The 22,871-nt window shown below is 39.3% G+C and overlaps 1 protein-coding gene across 2 annotated transcripts in view; it reads left to right on the forward strand.

The window, feature by feature from the left end:
• The window catches only part of CADM2 (cell adhesion molecule 2), a 562,189-nt gene that overhangs the window by 323,654 nt on the left and 215,664 nt on the right, over window positions 1-22,871 (forward strand). For both annotated transcript variants that reach the window (XM_089512206.1, XM_089512207.1), the window contains one exon: window positions 5,355-5,504. In XM_089512206.1, coding sequence (XP_089368332.1) covers window positions 5,355-5,504 — 150 coding nt within the window. The remainder of the gene's footprint in view (window positions 1-5,354; window positions 5,505-22,871) is intronic.

The following is a 22,871-nucleotide window of genomic DNA, read 5'->3' on the forward strand; positions in this document are numbered from 1 at the left end:
AAACTATAGGTTTGCAATTCTATCTTCACAGTAAATCTGTTTAGGATTTATGGTGATCTGTGTACAGTTATTTTTATCCTTTGCTGATAAACAAATTTGCATCCATACTGCAGATATAATCTCATTTTACACAACTTTAATTGCCATGGCTCAGTGCTGTGGAATTATGTGATTTGTAGTTTGTTGTGGCACCACAGCTCTCTAACAGAGGAAGCTAAATGTCTCACGAAACTAACATTCACAGAATTGCTAGCAATGAGGCATGGCAGTTAAAGTGGTGTCAAACTGGATTTTTCTGAAGTGTGGATGCAGTCTCTGTTGCATTTATAGGGTTGGTTGTTTTGTTTTTATTTTATTATCTGTTACATTTGGAGTCAGTTCTACATTAGTTTTGTTGCCTTGCTTATTCCATAGGATGGAGCCATGACTGTTAAAAGTAGTATTAAACATTTTTGTAGTGCAGGTACACTTTTGGTAGTATATTAAAATCATTATACCTCCATAGAGAACCATGCATGACTCTGAGACATCTCCATGTCATGAATACAGGGATGCTGACTGAGGAATCTGTATTCATTCTGCAGTCCCTAGTAAAGTTAGGACTTAATTTTTATTTTACTTGTATTAAAAAAAACAAAACAAAACAAAACAAAAAAAACAAAACAAACCTTGGTCGCATCCAAAAATACTGTTTTGTACTTGCATTGCATCACTAAAACATTGTCTGCTATTCAGATTACAGCTATCCAAATTTGGATGACAGCAAGTGATCACTGTCCAGACTGGGTTCCCTCACATTTACTTTTGACTAAGATCCAAAACAGAAGGACTGAAAAATGCAGTTTCTAGCTGCGTTCAGGGCAAAGTAGACGGAAACTGTGCCGGATGTGCATCTTCCCCAAAGAACTGAGCCAAAAAGGAGCGGTAAAATACTGCTCTTTTTGCCGGCCTGGTTCAAAACCAAGGCTATGGCCTGGAACAGGGCTGGGCACATGTGGTTGCCATGGCACGGCCATGGACTACATTTTTTTGGCCCATCTGTTTCAGGCCTAAGAAAAACAAATAGATAAATGTGGATCCTTGTATCAAAAGTACATTTTGGTCCGATATTAGCTTAACTCAGACTTGTACACATAAGTTTACCTTTCTTCCTTCTTGTTTAAACTGGGATACTACATGCACTATGTTCCGTTAAAATCAATTACGTTTTTAATATTGTCTCTTTGAGTGTTGGGAGGATGAATACATCTTTCTATTAACCAACAGTCTTTGTTTCCTGTCTCCTTCTAAATGAATACAGCTAATATAGCATTGCTTTTAAGGGGTCTCTCTCTCTCTCTCTCTCTCTCGCTAAATAGCCTCTGAATTTAGAACCTGTGATTAAGATATGGAATGTTATGAAACTCTTCAAATTTAGTCATCATTTTCTCTTGATTTTGATTACAGCTTTTAAGTGTTCTTCATGTAACAAGAAAAGTCTGTCAGTGATAGACTGTTGATTTGGCCAAAAGTAGGAATCCATGGATCATTCACAAACAATTATTCTTTCCTGCAATTCTTGCATTACAGTTTAACATTATCTCTTCAGAACTACATTTCACTCATGGTGCTTTCTTTATGGATCACAGTAAGAATAACTATGTCTTGGCAAACTTCTTGTAAAAAGCGTAAGGTGTGGCTATTGTCAGGATAGTATGTGGCAGCGGAGTTCCTGCATGGCAGGGGGTTGGACTGGATGGTCCTTGTGGTCTCTTCCAACTCTGATTCTATGATGGCAGCAATAGTGATGTTAATAATATTTGGTCTTCTGTATCTAATATTAGACAGAAAGTTAGTTATACAATTACTACCCCCTTTATCCTTGCATCCTGCATCCACAGAGTCAACTACCCATGGCTTGAAAACATTAACAAACATTCCAAAAAGGAAACCTTGATTTTGTTATTTTATATAAGGCACACCATTTTACTGTGACACTGAATATAATGGGACTTGAGCATCCATAAATTATGGTATCCACAGGGAGTTCTGGAACCACACTCCAGTGGATAACAAGGGTCAGCTGTTATAACTACACAGAAAACTAACCACTTTATTAATACTTTAAGTGCTAATATTTAAAAAAAACACTTTATAAAGATTAGCTGTGCTATTTAAGGTTCTGGGACTTGTACAATAACATAGGATGGAATAGGGTGCCATGCTTCTTACCCCTGTTTTTGAGGGTGGTTCCTTCAGGACAGAAAAGTGAATATAAATGAGAGAAATATATGAAATTCATATACAGTATCATACTTTGTATGTGCTCTCTGGGATTGAATCAGCATGTATCTGCCACCAGTAACTATACGAAGTATGCGTTTTCACACATTTCTTTCACATACACTAGAATGAATAATTTTGCCATGTTTTCCATTACTGCAAACTAGTCCATGAGAACTGTGCAGCTTTCAAGGATTATTCACAGATTGGAACTTATTTTGTACAGAGAAGTGCATAGCTTATTAAGACTTCCATACCTGGCAGAATCACTGCTAACCTGTGCCTCAAACATCCCTCAAATGTGGAGGTAGTGCACATGTATAAATGCCTGGCATGCTTCCTCAATCGTCATTGAACTGCCACTCCCTCTAGTATCTCTAGCATCCCCTGGAATGATTCAGGGATGCTAGAGGGAGTGACGATTTCATGATGATTGAGAAAGCGTGCCAGGCATTCATACATGCACACTTTTTCCATGTCTGAGGGACGTTTGATGCACGAGTTACCAGCGATTCTGCGAGGTGTGGAATTATTCTATATTTTCATAAAATAAAACTCTGCAGATAACAGCATTTTTTTTCCAGATTTTTTTTACTGCAAAAAAATTCTGTTTTCTCTGCATAAGCCATTTTCTGGGCAAGCTTACTCCCCCCCTCTTCTTTCTCTGTCTCTCCCTCTGTGTAAAAAACTGGTCCTGAATTGGGATTATCATACACTAAATTGCCACCAAATCGCTAGCCGTCATCAGCCCAGGTCCAAGCTGCACACTGCCAGTGCTTTTTAGAAGTCGGAAAGCTTTCCAACTTCTAAAAAGTGCTGGTGGAGCACGGCTGGGACCTGGGCTGATGGCGTCCAGTGATTTGGCGGTGATTTATTGTGTGATAATCCCCACCTTCCTCCTGCATCCCTGCTGAAGCCCAGAAAGCTGGAACCAATTTAAGACACCAAGTGATAACCTCTTATGTTTAGCCTGGAAAAGAGACAGTTAAGAGGTGATATGATAGCCCTATTTAAATATTTGAAGGGATGTCATATTAAGGATGAAGCAAACTTGTTTTCTGCTGGTCCCGAGAATAGGACCTAAAACAATGGATTCAAACTAAAGGAAAAAAGATTCCATCTAAACATTAGGAGGAACTTCCAGACAGTAAGAACTGTTCCAACAATGGAACACACTCCCTCTGAGAGTGATGGAGTCTCCTTCTTTAGAGGTCTTTAAACAGAGGCTGAATGGCCATCTGTCAGGGGTGTTTTGATTGTGAGTTCCTGCATGGCAGGGGGTTAGGTTTGGATGGCCCTTGTGGTCTTTTCCAACTCTACAATTCTATGTTTCTATGATCATATACTTTATAGATGTGATATTTTATTTAGAAGCCAGAAAGGCTTGTGAAATGACTGAATCAATTTAGATGCAAGCAACACAAACACTGATTGCTAAGAGCACTATCCAGTTTGATTGGAATTACTGTGCCTGTACTAGACTCTAAATATGTGAGGAAACCATCCTAAAGTCTATAGTACTTCAGCAACAGCCAGTGGCAATTTAATCTGCAAAATGCTGACACCTGCTTTACAGTACAGTCATCCTGTTTCCGTGGATTCTGCATCCATGTATTCAGTCATCCATGGCTTGAAAATATTTCCTCCCAGAAAAATATTCCAAAAGCCAAACCTTGATCCCCCCCCCCCATTTTATATAATGGACACCATTCTACTATGTTTTTAGTAATAAGATTTGGGGGTCCAGGGATTTTGGTTTCTGGGTTGGGGTGGGGAGGTCGGGTCAGGTGAGAGGGGTTCATGGCTGCAAACTACAGAAGATACCAAGAGTCCATTGTATATTGAGGGGAAAATAACTTACCTTTCAGCATCTGGAGGTGGTATTATGACAATTAGTGCCATGTAAATCCATTATAACTCTCAGTTAGATGTTTTAGGTATGAACTCAGATAATAATTAATTAATAATAATTTGTTTTATTTATATACCGCTATTCCAAAGATCATAGCGGTGAACAGCAAGTAAGCTAATTAGCAAGTAAGCTAATTTGCCCCCAACAGTCTGGGTACTCATTTTAGCGACCTCGGAAGGATGCAAGCCTGAGTCGAGCTTGGGCCCTTTTTCTGGTCTTGAACTCGCAACCTTGTGGTTTTGAGTGTGGCTGCAGTACAGGCATTTAACCACTGTGCCACCAGGGCATGTATGAATCCATGTAATCTAATCATCTATTTCCATTATGGCAACTGTGATATATTCTGCCTCAGCTTGTCTCTATGGACCCAAAGGCCAACATTCACCTTACCAACATATTGCTATCTGGTGACCACTTGTGATTTCAAGTTCTAGTTTCCCAGGTCTTTTGGACTTATGCAGCCACAATATAAGATCTGTACCATCAGCAATTTTATCTGGGGGCTTCTGGCAGCTAAAATTAAAAACATCTGAAGAACCAAAGATTTGAGAACCACTGAAACCTTTCTGTGACCACTGTTTTGCTGCCCTGTGCATATGAATGCTTACGAAGCATATGCAGAGTTTATCACAATAATGTTCAATATTTGTGTTTTTGAGATTTTCCATCCTTTGTCTTTATGACCAACTTTTGTCGGTAATAAATATATAAATATAAATAAAGTCACATTTCTAAAGCCAATGAAATGTATGCCAGGGAACTTAATTTATTGGTTTAATGAATAAATTGAACATTGCCAGTTACTTTTAAAAGTTACTTCTTCAGGACATTTTCAGATGAATTTCAACTTTGTTTTATCAGAATGTCAATTCTGCTAAGAATTTGCTCTCAAAAAAAAGAAATGGCAATTGAAAAATAACTAGCTATACAAGAAATAAGTAATTACTTTTTCAACACTGCAGTGAATATCAGTAACAGGTTACTTTTCAAGTGCTGAAAACAACTAACAAATGCTTTCCAATAGTCTATTGTGTCTTTGAAACATGTTCTGATGATATTTTTGAATTATCTTTTCCTCCAAAAAATAACTTACTATACAAACTTCTGGAATGTTCTAGTTGTTGACATAGATCTATAACTTTTAATGTAATTCTGTCCCTTTTTTAAATTCCTTCTTCAGGTAGCCAAGGGCAGTTCCCACTCACACAGAATGTTACAGTTATTGAAGGTGAAACAGCAACTTTGACCTGTAGGGTTGATCAAAATGATAACACCTCCCTCCAGTGGTCAAATCCTGCTCAACAGACCTTATACTTCGATGACAAGAAAGGTGAATATGCTTGCATTTTTCAGTAATTTAAGCAATATATGATATATGAACTGTTTAAACTACTAAACTACTGTCATTTAATATATTCTATATGTTATTTCCTTGTTTTAAATCCATCCAACTTGTTGTTTGAACTTTTTTATTAAATATAAAATAGTAATTGTTTATTTTGAAGCCCATATATAATGTTTTCTGTCTTTCCTTCTCATATTCTCTCACTTCAGGAGATGTTTTACTTTTTTATGTTTTAATATGCTTCTTGGTTTGGATTTAAGAGAGACTGTATATTTATATTATCCCCCAAGTTTGTTCCCTCAAGGTATCGTTATGAGTTATATTCAGTGGAAAGAGGAGGATGGTCAGAAGTAGTGCTGACATTATCAGACAGGAAAAAGTTTATAGGAGTGTAAAGATGACACTGATATGAAAGTTCCTTTTGATCTGATTGCTACTGTTTGTCCCCTTTGAACTCATCCCAGTTGTCAATGCTCACTTGTTTTGGAGGCCAGAGGGAAAGCAGGCTCTCAGGAGAAATACTTTGGCTGGAAAAAAGTGGACAGATCCAAAGATCTGGTTCTAAAGGCCATCTTTCCTCTTCTGGCACTATGGGAGGGTTGCTGCAGAACAATGAAACACAGGGTTGGTGGCTTCTCCCAAGGGACCTCTTGGTTGATTTTCAGAGTGCATTTGGCACTCTGGTAGAGCATGGGGATACTAGGGCTCTATGGCATACCTTTCTGGCAGCAGGTGGTGGCTCTGTATGTAGGAAGCTTTCATTCTGGTACCCAAGAACACCCAAGGGCAAAGCCAGGGAAAAAAGAAAGTCTGAGCCATAGTCATATCCAGGGATCCTTCCAGAGGAGTAAAACAGGCATGCACAGAAATGAAAGAGAATAATAATAATAATAATAATAATAATAATAATAGGTTTTATTTATATATCGCCCAATCACTGGGAATCCGAGCGGTTTACAATAGAGGGGATAACAGACAGTTCCCTGCCCACAGGCTTACAATCTAAAAGACACGACACAAAAGGAGAAGGGAATGGTGAGGGGGGAGGGATTCAGGTCCAGCATTCTCCTCTCCCTCTGAGGCCTGGACCAAGGCAGATGGACCGGAGGGAGGGCTCTGCTTCTTCATGTTAAAAACTGGTCGAGAATATTGGTCTGGAAGTGGTTAACCAGAATGTCTGTTTGGGAGACTTAGGTCCTGAAAGGCACTGCAGAAATAATCCAGTTTGAGACTGCTTTAACTGCCCTGGCTCAATGCTAGGGAATTCTGGGAAATATAGCTTTGTGAGACATTTAGCCCTCTTTGTCAGAGGGCTCTGGTGCCATAATAAACTACAATCCCAGGATTCCTTAGCACTGAGCCAGGGCAGTTAAAGCATACAACTGAGCATGAAAGTCAGAATCATACAAGCCACTGCATTTCCTATTATCATGTTTGGATGGAAGAGCTGGACAGTTAAGAAAGTGGATAGGAAGAAAACCAGTTTATTCAAAATGTGGTGCTGGAGAAGAGTGCAGAGGACAGCCAAGGACCCAAACAAATGGGTCCTAGAACATATAAAAACAGAAATCTGTCTGGAAGCCAAGATGACTTCTATTTTAGAATCTTTTCTAGTTCTTTCATAGCTGCCCCCTCCATTCTTAGTCTGCTTATGATTTTCTGACTGCAGTCCCTACTCTGATCAGTGTTTGATCCTGGGTATGAGAACTCCTTTACTATTTCCTCATTGTCTAGGTTGAATTTATGTAAGTTATTTGTGGCCATTATCTTTGTTTTCTTTATGGTCAACAATAAGCCTGCCTTTGCACTTTCTTCCTGATTTACCACTCATCTCCCTGCTTGCTGGCAATATGGAAATAGTCATATTGAGGAGTGTTGAGCTGGTTGCTATTATAAGGTGATTTTTGTGGGCTAGAATTGGAGATAGTTATGTGATACACATATGTCTTCTGAAGCAAGATCTTGGCCATTTTTACATGAGTACATCCAGTTATGAGAATGATTAACAGTAAAAAAAAATGTCAGCAGCATGGGATCAGAGGAAGTATGTTTAAGCAATTTAAGTTCTGTCTGAGAGAGAAGGAAACCTAAGAGGAGATATGAAGGAATTCAACAAAGTCCTGTCTAGGTCAATATTATGTTCACTAGGTCCAAAACACACTACAAAAATTATCCAGTTTGAGATTGCTTTAACTGCCCTTGCTCAGTGCTAGAAAATCCTGAGAATTTTAGTTTATTGTGGCACCAGAGCACTCTTACAGAATTCCTTAGCACTAAGCCAGGGCAGTTAAAGCAGCCGCAGAGTGGGTTATTTATGCTGTGTGTTTTGGACCAATGTCAGAAACAGTCACACATTCAACATGGTTGGCTATGGGAAAGCCCACCAATATAGAATCATGGAATCATTGAATCGTAGAGTTGGAAGAGACCACTAGGGCCATCCAGTCCAACCCCCTGCCATGCAGGAAATCCAAATCAAAGCATCGCTGACAGATGGCCATCCAGCCTCTGTTTAAAGACCTCCAAGGAAGGAGACTCTATCACCCTCCGAGGGAGTGCATTCCACTGTCGAACAGCCCTTACTGTCAGGAAGTTCCTCCTAATGTTCAGGTGGAATCTCTTTTCCTGTAGCTTGCATCCATTGTTCTGGGTCCTGTTCTCTGGAGCAGCAGAAAACAAGCTTGCTCCCTCATCAACATGACATCCTTTCTAATATTTAAACAGGGCTATCATATCACCGCTTAACCTTCTTTTCTCCAGGCTAAACATACCCAGCTCCCTAAGTCGTTCCTCATAGGGCATGGTTTCCAGACCCTTCACCATTTTTGTCGCCCTCCTTTGGACACGCTCCAGTTTCTCGATGTCCTTTCTGAATTGTGGCGACCAGAACTGGACACAATATTCCAGGTGGGGCCTAACCAAAGCAGAATACAGTGGCACTATTACTTCTCTTGATCTAGACACTATACTTTTATTGATGCAGCCTAAAATTGCATTGGCCTTTTTAGCTGCCGCATCACACTGTTCACTCATGTTCAACTTGTGGTCTATTTGGACTCCTAGATCCCTTTCACACGTAGTTTCATTCAGCCAGGTGTCCCCCATCCTATATCTGTGCATTTCATTTTTCAGCCCTAAGTGCAGTACCTTACATTTCTCTGTGTTGAATTTCATTTTGTTAGCTTTGGCCCAGCTTTCTAGTCTATTCAGGTCATTTTGAATCTTGATCCTGTCCTCTGGGGTATTAGCTATTCCTCCTAATTTGGTGTCATCTGCAAATTTGATAAGTATGCTCCCAATTCTGTCATCCAGGTCATTGATAAAGATGTTGAATAGCACTGGGCCCAGGAGAGAGCCCTGTGGGACCCCACTGGTCACTTCTCTCCAGGATGAAAAGGAGCCATTTTTTAGCACCCTTTGGGTTCGGTCGGTCAACCAGTTACAAATCCATGTAACAGTTACCTTGTCTAGCCCACATTTTACAAGCTTGTTTGCAAGAATGTCATGGGAAACCTTGTCAAAGGCCTTACTGAAATCAAGATATACTATATCCACAGCATTCCCTTCATCTACCAAGCTGGTAATTTTATCAAAGAAAGAGATTAGATTTGTCTGGCATGACTTGTTTCTCTGAAACCCATGTTGAGTTTTTGTGATTATGAAATTGCCATCTAGATGTTCACAGACTCTTTGTTTAATGATCTGCTCCAGAATCTTTCCTGGTATCAATGTCAGACTAACTGGACGATAATTGTTGGGATCCTCTTTTTTCCCCTTTTTGAAGATGGGGACAACGTTTGCCCTCCGCCAGTCTGCTGGGATCTCTCCTGTTTTCCAGGAGTTTTCAAAGATTATTGCCAATGGCTCCGATATTACATTTGCCAGTTCTTTTAATACCCTTGGATGGAGTTCATCTGGTCCCGGAGACTTAAATTCATTTAGATTAACAAGGTGTTCCTCTACTATCTCCTTACTTATTCTGTGCTGAAATTCCCCTATTCTGTCCTCTGCTCCATTATCCTCAGGTTGAGCACCCTTTTCCTTTTCTGAGAAGACTGAGGCAAAGAAGGTGTTGAGTAATTCTGCCTTTTCTACATCCCCTGTTAACATTTTGCCATCCTCTCAACGCAGTGGCCCTACCGTTTCCTTCTTCTTACTTTTGCTGCGGACATATCCAAAAAAGCCCTTTTTGTTGTCTTTAACCTCTCTAGCAATCCTTAGTCCATTCTGCGCTTTAGCTTTTTGACTTTACCCCTGCACATGCCTGCTATTTCTTTGAATTCCTTTTTCATGATTTCCCCCTTTTTCCATTTCTTATACATGTTCCATTTTAAACTTAGCTCAGTTGAAAGTTCCTTAGTCATCCATCCTGGTTTCTTGAGACACCTCCCATTTTTCTTTTTCACTGGAACCGTTTGAAATCGTGCCTTCAGTATCTCCCTTTTGAGCAAGTCCCATCCGTCCTGAACTCCTTTATCTTTTAGTATTTCTGACCATGGAATCGCCCTCAATACTTCTCTAAGTTTACTGAAATCCGCTCTCCTAAAATCTAGAATGTGTGTTTGACTACGCCTGGCTTCTCCTTTCCACTGTATTACAAACTCCAGGAGAACATGGTCACTTCCACCTAATGATCCCATATAGGTACAACAGTAAACTCATATTTCTCCAGAAAATAATATGTGGAAACGCTCCACTTTTGATACTGGACATATTACTGTATAAATTCATTCATATATTTTGTTGATATCTCCTTCAACTTAGACGTACATGAGGATTAAAACTGATCTAACTGATTGTTAAGAGGTGGTTCTTTCTGGTGTAGTCTTGATGAGAGAGTTCATCTGGCTATTATACTTTCATGATGCTGAAAGTATTTATTGTGCTGAGATGGACTCCAGTATGCTCTGTAAAGTAACAAATTTAATAATGCGGGGGGAGGGGGACTGAATAGTCATAAACACTTCTCATCATCTGCTCACAGATGATGTTCTTTTGAAGCTGCAGATGAAGGGGTAGCAGACATTGAGATCCAGCTGCATTTGACACTCTCTCTTTCTGTCAGCATCAAAAATATTTATAAAATTGTAAAAAAATAAAGAAAGATTACACCTTTTCTGTTCTGTATGTGTTTTCTGTTCAAAACAATAAAACTGACAAGGATTGTCTGGGCTTTTTTTTAAAAAATGTATATTGAAAGTTTAGATTGCTTTAAAACTATTTTCTCTGAAAACAAAAGAGATAAACTTTAGAGAAGAGAAGATGGGGAAGTATGCATTATGATTAGTCTGTGAACAGTCTAATGGTGATTATTCTTACTATATCAACACTGTGTCTGAAGAAGATATTCAGTTACTAACAAAAAAATGTTGCTTTTCTTAATTTATTGACACTAGCAGAAATGGTGACAATGACTAGAGGAGAATTAAATTCATGACCTTCAGTATCATGGCATGAAATTGAAATGCCCCAAACAAATTGTTCATTTAGCTACAATCCATTCAATACAATTTGTAAAGTGCAAGAAGATAAAAAGGAAGCCAGTAAAAACTGAAGTTGAAAACTATCACTCAATATTATATGAAAAGTTAACTTTGTAAATAGGAGATATGGCTTTTTCTCTACAATAAAGGCCATTTTCAGATCCAATTGCAATCTCTCCCGAAACATCTTTTCATTTCTGTTTTGTTCTGAATCTACAGTTATTTTTATGGCCCTTTCTTTTAGTGATATTATAGAAATAATCATATTTAAATACTACTTGCAATCTGATTATGTGCAAGGATATAGAAAAGAAGTCTTGTTTATGTTTTTTTTAAAGAGTATCTTGTAAAAAAGAATTAATTAGGATAATGAACTTATTTTAATTTAACTATATTTTATGTGATTTTATATATAGATGTTTTAATTGTTTGAATTTTATAGTAATTTTAAAGGTTTTATCTGTGAGCCGCCTTGGGTCCCTCTGGGGAAAAAGGCGGGATATAAATGAAACAAACAAACAAACCAACTCTTCTTCATTATCCTATAAGATCCAAACATTGGTATATTTATTGGGTCAACTAAAATGCCCAATTACATATTGCAAGCTTTCGAAGTCACACTGGCTTCTTCATCAGGCAAACAGGAGAGGAAAAACTGAAGATGTTAGTCCTAGGTCTGCATTTTCTGTTTCTGGTTCAGATGGTACGGAGGGCTATCTGCAGCCTGGCACCTCCCCCTTTGGCCATGCAGTCATTAGTAGGATTTGCTATATGGCCAACATGGCCACCCCTAGATGTTTTTTCCCCTACTTTATTATCTTTCTCACCAACTGATAGCATAATGAATGATTCAGATACTTAACTAAATTAATATCCCCTTTAATATATGGACCATCAAATCATTGAGGAAAAGATTATAAACTAGGAAAAGCATATTCACAAAATGGAGTTCAGGAAAGTGTTAATTTAAACACGGAGATTTTATATTATAAAAACTGATGAATAAAAATACATATTTGAATTCCAATAAATTAATAGAATTAATCCAGGTTATATAATTTATTCTTTCATCAGATCCAAATGAAAAATGAACATTTTGCAGAGAAAATGGCCAAGTATGAGGTTGCATTATTTTCTGCTAAAGTGTGGGTGGTTTCACAAATTAAGTCTTCTACCTTTACAGCAAGCTAAATTGAGAATGAAGTTGATGCATTGGAATGCAATGAGGTGAAGCAGTGATTTAGGTGAATGTGCCAACATTTGTCCTTTGTCTGATGTGCACATTAGTGATCGTAGCTTTAAAAAGAAGTATAAAATACAATAGTCATTTTTCTTGTTCACCTCTCTCCAAATATCCTTATTTTACATCCACGTTTAAGCATATTTGAGTATTTCTCTGAAACTGTGCATAAATTTGCTGCTTGCTTCCATTGCTTTGGATATTGCTTTCAGAACTTTTACAGCACTAGCTGCTGAATTAGTTGCTACTGACTGCTTTTGTCTGCATGAACTCTAGTAAACTTAATTTGGGTCCAATGTTTGTAGGGGAGCAATGTTTAGTAAGTAATGAGATGCTGCAGAATCAAAACAATAATATATATTGCTTGAAGGAAATCTAAATAATATTAAAATAAGTAAAGGGAATAAGAAAAGCAGAAACAGAGAAAACTATTTTTAAAAATGTTTAAAAGGAGGGAGTGCAAAATGTGAAAATATCAGTAAGGAATAATGTCCAATATTGGACATCAGAATTTGACTTTTTGACAAACTAAACTAAACTAAAATACAACCCAGAAGATAATGGGCAGCATCTTGCTCATAGCCATATGTCTGATTCATTCAATTGTAATTCGCTTTTCCTGTTGTTGCAGATCAGAAATCTCTTCCACCCAGCCACATAACAAGCAAAATTTCCCCTGGTCCAAAAATCTACCTTTAAGCAGTGTGGCCTCCTCCCTGCTTCACAGCTAATTTCATGTTGTTGTAGAGCAGGTCTTTGTGTGTAAGCAAAACATCCAGCTTTTACTCTAGCTCAGTGGTTCCCAACCCTTTGTTTTCCATTTGATATGGACTTCAGCTCCCATAATTCTTGGCTGTTGGCCAAGTTGGCTTGGACTTCTTGGACCTGAAGTCAAAAACAAATGGAGGACCAAAGGTTGGGAACAATTGCTGTAGCTGTGCATGCTATGACAGGTATTACTTAACTTTTGTGCTATGCTTTTTAAAAAATGAACTTTCATAGTGTTGAATACCATATATACAACAAGTGGTACTAACACCAATGAAATCCATTCAAAGTCATGGTGGTAACACAACAAAATGTGGAAAAGTAAAAGGGGAATATATACTTCTGAAGTGCATTGTAGACAGTAGTATTCAAGTTAGACCTTTGTATATCAAGCAAATCTTCACACAGACATTTCTGGTCTACAATGGTGATTGGTAGATCTCATGTCAGTGACTTTCATGCTAGGCAGTGAATCTACTCTGGGCTTTAGACAAATTTTTAAATGAGTTAGCGAAGGTATGGAATCAGTTTTGGGGACACAGCTGAATTCCCTAGATACTTCCTGTAAAGTTCAGGCAGAAGGTTGAGGGTTTTCTACATGGCCCAAAAGAAATGGCCTCACCCCATTTAAGAAATCACATGTTCAGGTGACACATTTGGCCAAAACAGGAGGAAAATGGACCCAAACTGTGCTCCAGTGATTAACAACAGAGCAAAATAAATCCCAGTTTCCTCTAGTTTAAGATGGAAAGAGCAAACTAGTGGACTGGCAAACAGACTATATGCCAATGGCCACCAGGACCATTGCTGACTATAATTTTTTGTTGTTCTTGTGACCCATCCACAAATTGATCACACAAGTCAATAGACTTGTCAGATTATCAACAATAAAATGGATTTAATAAAAACATCAACAAACTGCCTAGTCCCACAGGGGACTATGGGAGGAAGTGAGAGAAAGGGAGTATATACAGGGCAGGACATCATGGCTGGGCAGGCACACGCTGTGCCTGTGCAACACTGGGAACATGTACTTACTGGCATGGGAAACACTGGTTGTGTGATCAGACAATTGCATGAGGTGGACAGTGGGTTGCTGGCTGGGTGGGAGAGGGCAGGAGATTAGCTCCTGCTGAAGGAATGCATTTTCAGTAGAACAGAAAAATAATAATGGCACAGTGCAGCTTGTAGCTGCAATAGCTCTGTTATTGCAGGCTCATCCGCATATCTAGAAGCAGTGGCGCAGCCTGTGGATTGGTTGTGTGCCCATTGTGGTCAGGGTGGTCAGTGACTTGTCCCTGCAAATCAGGAAACCCTGAGGGTAGGCCAGCTTTTCCTTCCATCTGCTCCTGGCCATAGTATGGATTCACTGCCTTCTTGAAACAGAAGGCACTGATTGACATTGTTAATCTTGCCATTTGGTAAAATGTGAGAATTTTGTGTGTGTGGCTTATAGCACAGGTTGCCATATTAATGGGGTTTATTTATTTCAGTGTTTCTTTTGATAGGTCACTATCTCTCTATGATAACATGATGGTGCATGTTTTGAGCCTTAGAGATAAGGCAGGATGACAAATTCATTATAAGGTGGACAAAATGAATTAGGATGAAATTATTTCCACATGAAGGAAACCTCTTTAGGAACAGCAAGTACAGTTGCCCCTCCTTTTTCATGGGGGATCCAATCCAAACCCCCTCATGAATAATAATAATAATATTGATTATGATGATGATGATTCTGCTTTTTTATATAAAGGAATCAAAGTGGATTCCAACAGTATAAATAAAACATCAGAGTTTCACTTATATTCAAGCCCCATTGGCTTAAATATAAGCATGGGCAAGTGCTGTGGGCATGTACCCTATTCATCCCCCCTCTGTTCATTCATAAGCAAGGGGCATGAGTCTGAAGACCACAAAAATGGAGGGAGGACTGTAGGTTTTTTCCCCCTTCCCAAATTAACATGCAAATGGAATAACATGAGGCTTAAGCTTCATATTATTATTTTAACTTTTCTGATTTGAACCTGTCTGTATTAATTAATACTAAATCTGGATACAATCACATAACATGAACAGGAATAGGTCAGTGTACACTTTGTTCTCTCTTTGAAGCAAGTTACTCCTAAGAGCAACACTGAGACAAAGGCCTGTGTAGACTGTGTGGGCCATTTATAGAGCTTATGTTCCATTTCACATTTTGATGTGTCATTTCATTGCACGGTAATGTGGGCAGGGGGAGAGAATTGTGACCTAAATATTTATCATTATTCTGCAATATCATTGGTAGGGCTAATTGCATTTTTATAGCTCTTTCTGCAATTCAAGGGACATTGGGGTAAAACCACAGATTCAAATCTTCTCAGGAATAGCAATCATAATAATTTTAAAAAATTGCCTCCTGCTTCTTTTAACAGCACGATGAAAAGTTTCCCTGTGTAGTTACTACAATACTGGTCTAAGAATGAAGAATGGGAGGTGAAAACAGTGAAACATTGCTCTTGTGAGTTGAACCATGGGGAATTTCTGGAAGATTTACAGCTGTATTGGCTCATTGCTTAATCAGAAGGCAGAGATACATTCTCAGTGTGTGTTCATCTCTCCTAATGAGAGAGACTATTAACCTACCCCAAATGACATATTTAAAGTATTTCCCCCCAAAATGGATATGAACTTTTTGTATTCTATTTTATCTATTCATTTTACTTTTCTGCACATTCCTGTACTATTGAACTTCTGATGATGCAAAGGAATGTGGCTCCCATTAGCTGTAGATATTTATTTTTAATCATAGGAATATGCAGACATTTCTATAAGACAGAAATACCTCCTTATACAGATCCATTTTCCTTTTCTATATTTGAAACACTTTCTATATTCCTGCCAAGATGTCAGCCTGAAGATGTGATGCCATGTTCTTATTCTCTTCTAACAATGGGCACTGAGAGGTCTACACAGAATTCTTCAACCCTTTAGAATGTTGCAATAAAATTAATTTTAAAAAACACTCCATTATAATGAAAGAATTACTGTAGTAAAGGCATTATGTCACTGTAACAGGGACATTATGTATTTAATTGAATAATTGATATGCCACATTTGTATGATGGGGGGAAACAAAATACACTGAATCCTTCTTTTTCAGAATGTTCAGATAGTATTCTGTCTTAAGACAGTTCCAAAAAACCTTTCTGATGACTCTTCCCCCAAAGATTCTGATGTCCGCTCACTGAAATACTCTCTACTGTTTAGTCTTTCAGATGATAATTTGTTGTTGTTGTTGTTAATCATCTTTAAGTCAGTTTTGACCTACAGTATGTGGATAAGAAATCCCCAAGATGACCTGTCATCCACTGTTCTGCTTAGTTCCTGCAAATAGTGTCACCTGAGTATCATAGGATGTTGATATTCTTACTATCTTAATTTGCTTCCTGCTTTCTTCACTGTCAAGCTCTCACAAGGAATACAATGGCTTGAATGATTCTAACTTTAGTGTTCAGCTGTATATCTTTGCACTTTAGGATTTTTGTCTACTGTATATACTCGTGTATTAGTCTATTAGGTCAAAAAATAACCCAAAAAATTTAAGTCGACTTATCCATGGGTCAATGTAGGTACTATACTTTAACTCTCATTTAAAGAAGGAACTATCCCATGGTGAAAGGCAAGAGTGTCATCTGCCCTGGAATCACTGAACCCTCTCTATTTTCTCATACGTCCAGCCTTCAGTATGAGCACAAATCATTATGCCTGCTGGAATTTTGTTAGTTCTTTGACATTCTTTCCCTTTGCCTCATCCTTTACATCATTTGTTAAATCCCGCTAAGTTTTACCCTCAACTTATCCATGGATCATATCAAAATCCATAATTTTGGTCACAAAACCTGTCCTTGACTTATACATGAGTGTAACGACATGTAACAACAACACTCCTTCCTTATGGCAGTCCTATGGGGTTTTCTAATCCCACCCTGCTGCCACCAATTTATGTAATGAACCCCCTCTCTTATGTGGCAGGCTCTTGTGACTTTTATTATCTCATCGCTGCCACCAAATATGTAACGACTCCTTATGCTCTATCACCAAATATTATTGATGACAGCACCCTGTTTAAAACTCAGGTCCACAGTATTATATAATATAGTAGCGTGGATATAATATATATGCCAGACAAGCCTTGAGATAAAACAAAATATGAACTTTATTAAACAAAAGGTTTGAACAGATATTATTTGAACTGAATGGTGTTAAACAGCTGTTCAGGCACGTGTTACTTCTTAGTGGTTACTTTATTACAACAGTTAAACTTGCTACAGAGTATTACTATTACTAGATGTTAATGACACTGAAACTGTCCTTCCTGCCTACTTTTCTAAGCTTAGACACCACAGTATTGCCACTCAGGCTTACTATAATAATTCCCTCAATTAGAGTCCCTAACTAGTTCTAGACTATAACCAAGTTCCCCTCCGGAACCGACCCTTCTTCTAACTGCCCCCGTCTGGACCTATCAGTTCCCTATCTGACTTTTCCCTCAGGAACTTCTGTAACCAAAACCCCTCTTTCTGAGTCTGGCTACACTAAGTCTCTTATTTCTAGACTCTCAAACCAATACGGTCCCTCACTGGACCTATCAGACCCTTTCTTGGTCTATTATCAACGCCCCCTCTAACAAACTGCTGTTCGCTCAGGAACTATCGGAACACAGTCCTCTCTTGGACTCTACTGTTCCCTCAACTGAACACCAGCCTCATCCCTCAACATTCTAAACCCTAACTGACTCCCAACTGTCAATATTACAACTGCCAAAACCAACAGACGCATGGAATGTTCAAAGGTCCCAGCCCACATTCTATTGGCTGGTCCTCAGCTGCCTTCTGATTGGTCAGCTGGGTGTTCTCTGTGTCACAATGAGGTTGACTTATAGTTGAGTATATACATTCGTTCTTTAATAACTGGCTTTATCATGCCTAATCTTCTTCTGATTTCTTGACTGCAGTCTCCATTCTGATCAATGTTTGATCCAAAGTATAGGAAATCTTTAACTATTTCAATTTCCTCATTACCTAGGTTGAATTCATGTAAATCCTCCATGGCCATTATTTTTGTTTTCTTTAAAGTTAACATTAGGCCTGCCTTTGCACTTTCTTCTTTGTCTTCCTTTAGCGATTGTTCCAAGTTTTCTGCTAGTAGTATTATCTGCATACCTTAGGTTGTTGATATTCCTTCTTCCTATCTTCACTCCTTCTGTGTCCAAGCCTGCTTTTTGTATTATATTTTCTGCATACAAGTTGAATAGATAGGGTGAAAGAATGTAGCCTTGCCTGACCCCTTTGCCAATTGGGAACCATTCTGTTTCTTTTATTCTGTTCTTACAGTAGCCACTTGCCCTAGTGGCACAGTGATTAAATGTCTGTACTGAGCCACTCACTCACAAACCATAAGGTTGCAAATTCAATAACAGCAAAAGGGCTCAAACTCAACGCAAGGTTGCATCATTCGGAGGTTGCTAAAACGAGTACCCAGATTGTTGGGGGCAATTAGCTTACACTTTGTAAACTGCTTAGGCAGTGCTTAAGTGCACTGATAAGCGGTAGAGAAATGTACTTGCTAAGTACAGTAGATCACTCAAAATACTCAAATTCATTTCTGGTCAGCATTCAAACATTTTGGCACCCACCTGGCTGACAACTTCTGCATAACCAACTGCTGATAAATTAGAAACTCGTTGCATTTCTGTGATATCTCAGCAATTGCTTTCGCTCAGATACAACAATCTGCCAAAATCAGTTCATGAACATGCTCCACAATTTCAGATGTTGACTCTCTTGAAGACCTCCCAAACCTTGATGCATCTTCAGCTTCAAAATCTGTATGCTCAGAGTTGGCACACCGCTTCTTCACAGTTGAGTTTGACAGGCATTTGACACTTGATGTTTGCATCATATACTCATGGATTTCCTTTGCAGTTTTCTTCTGCAGGAACAGGAAGTTCATGACAGCCTGGAGTTCACCACTTCAAAACTCTACATTTTTTGTTAACATGGTTGTATCAACAATGTGAAAGAAATTAGAAATTAGAGCTACAATCCTGCAAATTGGCAGTTTAAGACACAAAACAACACTCTTTCAAGCTACAGTGACAAAATTACACTCAGATTTTGGGAAATGGGTTAGGCTCAGAACTTTTCAGCACCCCATCATATGTTACAGGAACATTATAAATTCTATCAAATAATGTACATATCATTCTTTATATCTATGGTAGGAGAATAACAAAATAAAGAAGCAGAACGAGATAATTGCTCATGTGCAATTCCATAATGTTTCTGGTTGCCATTCTCTCCACTCTTTATGTTAACTGGTTATGATTTTAAAAGGTAAATTCCATTTCATCAGTGCCTAGAAAATACACACACACACAGAGAGAGAGAGAGAGAGAGAGAGAGAGAGAGAGAGCAGGCAATTGTCTTAAATTAGTAATAATTAAAATCATAAAAAACATTATACAGGAAACAATGTTTGGAGTAAAAAATAACTGATTCATATATATATATGGGGAGTTATGTTTGAGGCTTCTGTATGTATCAACTACTAAATTTTTTTTCCTGGCCTTATTGTTGTTAGCTGCCCCCAAGTCAGTTCTGACTCATGGCGACCCTGTGAATGAGACATCTCCAGAAATCCCTATCCCCCACTGCCTTGTTCAGATTCTGCAAGCCCTTGCCAATAACCCCTCAGTTCAGGGCTGGCTCGCCCATATAGGCCACCTAGGCAGCTGCGTAGGGTGGCAAAAGTTTAGGGGCAGCACCGGGAAGGGAGGCTGAGAGAGAGCGCGCGCACAGCCAGGCAATCCCAGGGGCGCCACTCGCTCTCCTGCTTTGTGCTCCCTGCACGCACCTGGCGCCCTTTGCTCTCCCCTGGGTCTCCGGCCTTTTGCTTTCCACGGAGAGCAAAAAGCAGGAGAGCCAGCAAGAGAGCAAAGGGCGCCCTTCGTCCTCTCCTGGGTTTCCTGCCTTTTACTCTCCATAGAGAGCAAGGTGCAAGAGAGCCAGCAAGGGAGCGAAGGGCGCCCTTCAGCCTCCCTTAGGTCTCCTGCCTTTTGCTCTCCCAGGAGAACAAGACGCAGGAGAGCCAGCAAGAGAGCAAATGGCGCCCTTCGCCCTCCCTTGGGTCTCCTGCCTTTGCTCTCCACAGAGAGCAAGACGCAGGAAATCCAGGAAGGGAGTGAAGGGCACCCTTCACTCTCTCCTGGGTGTCCTGCCTTTTGCTCTCTGAGAAGAGCAAGAAGCAAGAGAGCTGCCAGGAGAGTGAAGGGTGCACACATGCACCAAGCACCCTTCGCTCTCCCCTGGGTCTCCTGCTTCTTGCTCTCAGGGGGAACCAAAATATTTCTCGCCTAGGGTGGCAAAATACCTAGAGTCGGCCCTGCCTCAGTTGAGTCTATCCATCTGGTTTGTGGCCTTCCTCTCTTTCTTCTATCCTCTGCCTTTCCTAGTGTTATTGTTTCTTCTAGTGATCTGTGCCTTCTCATTATGTGGCCAAAATACAATAGTCTTAGCTTGATCATCGTTGCTTTCAAGGATCTATTCAAGAATCCATTTGTTTGTCTTCTTGGCTGCCCATGGTATTCTAGAACTTCATCGCACAGGCCCTGGAATGAGCCCGTTGCGTGCCGAAAAGGGGGCGTTCTGGGAACAAGATGGGTCCCAGAAAGCATTTTACTGCACAAAGGAACGCCGCAGCTGCTGCCAGGCTTTCCAATCGCGTCCCCACTCTGTTCCAGGGGACGCGATTTGGGAGAACACTTTTGAACACTTCTCCGAAATTGCACCCCCTGGAACGGAGTGGGGACACGATTGGAACGGCCGGCGACAGCTGCGGCATTCCTCCGTGCAGTAAAATGATTTCTGGGACTCATCCCGTTCCCAGAACACTCCCTTTTCGGCACACAATGGGCCCATTCCAGGGCCCGTGCGATGAAGTTCCTAAGTATTCTTCTCCAGCACCACATTTCAAATGAGTTGACTTTCTTTCTGTCTGCTTCCTTCACTGTCCAATTCTCACATCCACACATGGTGATGGGTGATACAGTGGCCTGAATAATTCTGACTTTAGTGCTCAGTTGCATGTCTTTGCTCTTCAGTATCCTGTCCAGTTCTTTCATAACTGCCCTTCCCCTTCCTAGTCTTCTTCTTATTTCCTGACTGGCGTCTCCAATCTGGTCAATATTTGATGCTAGATATGGGAATTCTTTAACTGTATCAATATCCTCGTTGTCTAGATTGAATTTTTGTATTTTTTCTGTGGTCATTATTTTTGTTTTCTTTATGTTCAGCATCAGACCTGCCTTTGCACTTTCATCTTTGACCCACCTTATTAAACTGTTCCAGTTCCTGAATGTCTTCAGCTAATATTATCCTGTCATTCACATATTTTAGGTCGTTACTGTTGCTTCCTCCTATCTTAACTCCTCCTTTTTCTGATTCTAATTCTGCTTTTCTTATGATGTTTTCAGCATATAAATTAAACAAGTAAGGTGATAGGATGCAGCCTTGCCTAACCCCTTTGCCTGTTGGGAACCACTCTGTTTCCCCAAATTTTGTTCTGATGGTGACCTTAGATTCCTCATCAGGACTATCAGATGTAGTTGCATGCTCATGTCTTTGAGTGCATTCCATAGTTTTTCATAATCTATACAATCAAATGCTTTGCTATAGACTATGAAATACATGCAGATCCTTTTTTTAAATTCTTTGGTGTGCTCCATTAGCCATCACATGTTTGCAATGTGGTCCCTAGTGCCCCTTCCTTTTCTGAATCCTGCTTTCATCTCTGGAATTTCTCTCTCCATGTAAAGTTGGAGTCTATGCTGCAGAATTTTGAGCATTATTTTGCTTGCATGTGAGATTAGTGCTATTGTCCTATAGTTGCTGCAGTCTTTTGTATCTCCTTTCTTCTGGATTGGTATGCATATTGAGTGTTTCCAGTCTGTTGGCTACCACTTTGTTTTCCATATTTGTTGGCATATTTCAGTTAGCACTAAAATTGCATTTCTCTATAGGCACTGTAGCAGTTCAGTTGGGATATCATCTGTTCCTGGTTATTTATTTTTCCCCCATTTTTTATTGCAGATTCCACTTCACTTCTTACTCATATCCTAATAATATAATGAGTCTTCAGTTTTTTGTTTGTTTGTTTGTTTTTTGGTAAGGTGTGATATTAAGAACAGACAAAGGTCAAATCTGCACTGCAGAAATAATGCAATTTGACTTTAACTGCCATGACTCAATGCTATGGAATTCTGAGTTTTGTAGATTGTTGTTGCACTGAAACTTTCCGACAAGAAGTTTCAGGGTGTTGAAAACAAAGATGATGTTGTTATTGAAAATAGTGCAATATGTTTTGGCCTGGAAATAGCATATTTTAATGCTTTTCCTCAAGGGTAATTTAAAAATGGAAGGGAAAAGAAGAAAATGTTGCCAGAGTGGAGCCCTGTTTAATGAGAGGGATCAATTAAGAACAGAGCCTCAGGGGGAAAAGTGTTCTTTTTTGCGTGGGAAAAAAAGTGGTAGAGCTACAACAGTACATCCAATAGTGTTAGGCAGTTTTGCAGAAAGTGCACATACTGACATGCATTCATACACTAATATGCATGTTCAATACAGAACTTTAAAAATTTGCAACTAGAGAAATACTTTCTTATTTGCTTTTTGTTTTTGAATGATACAAATTGAGTGTGAATTTACATCAAGCCAAACTGTTCAGGGTGGTGAGAATTCATGGCAGTTTGGACTTTTGTTTACCCCTAATTGTAAAATTATAATTCAGCCACCATCCTAAATGAGTTTATCTGTAGGT

The sequence above is a fragment of the Sceloporus occidentalis genome, unplaced genomic scaffold, assembly GCF_023333645.1.
Source record: "Sceloporus occidentalis isolate IW3139 unplaced genomic scaffold, rSceOcc1.0.p SCAF_2, whole genome shotgun sequence".
Classification (NCBI taxonomy): Eukaryota; Metazoa; Chordata; class Lepidosauria; order Squamata; family Phrynosomatidae; genus Sceloporus; species Sceloporus occidentalis.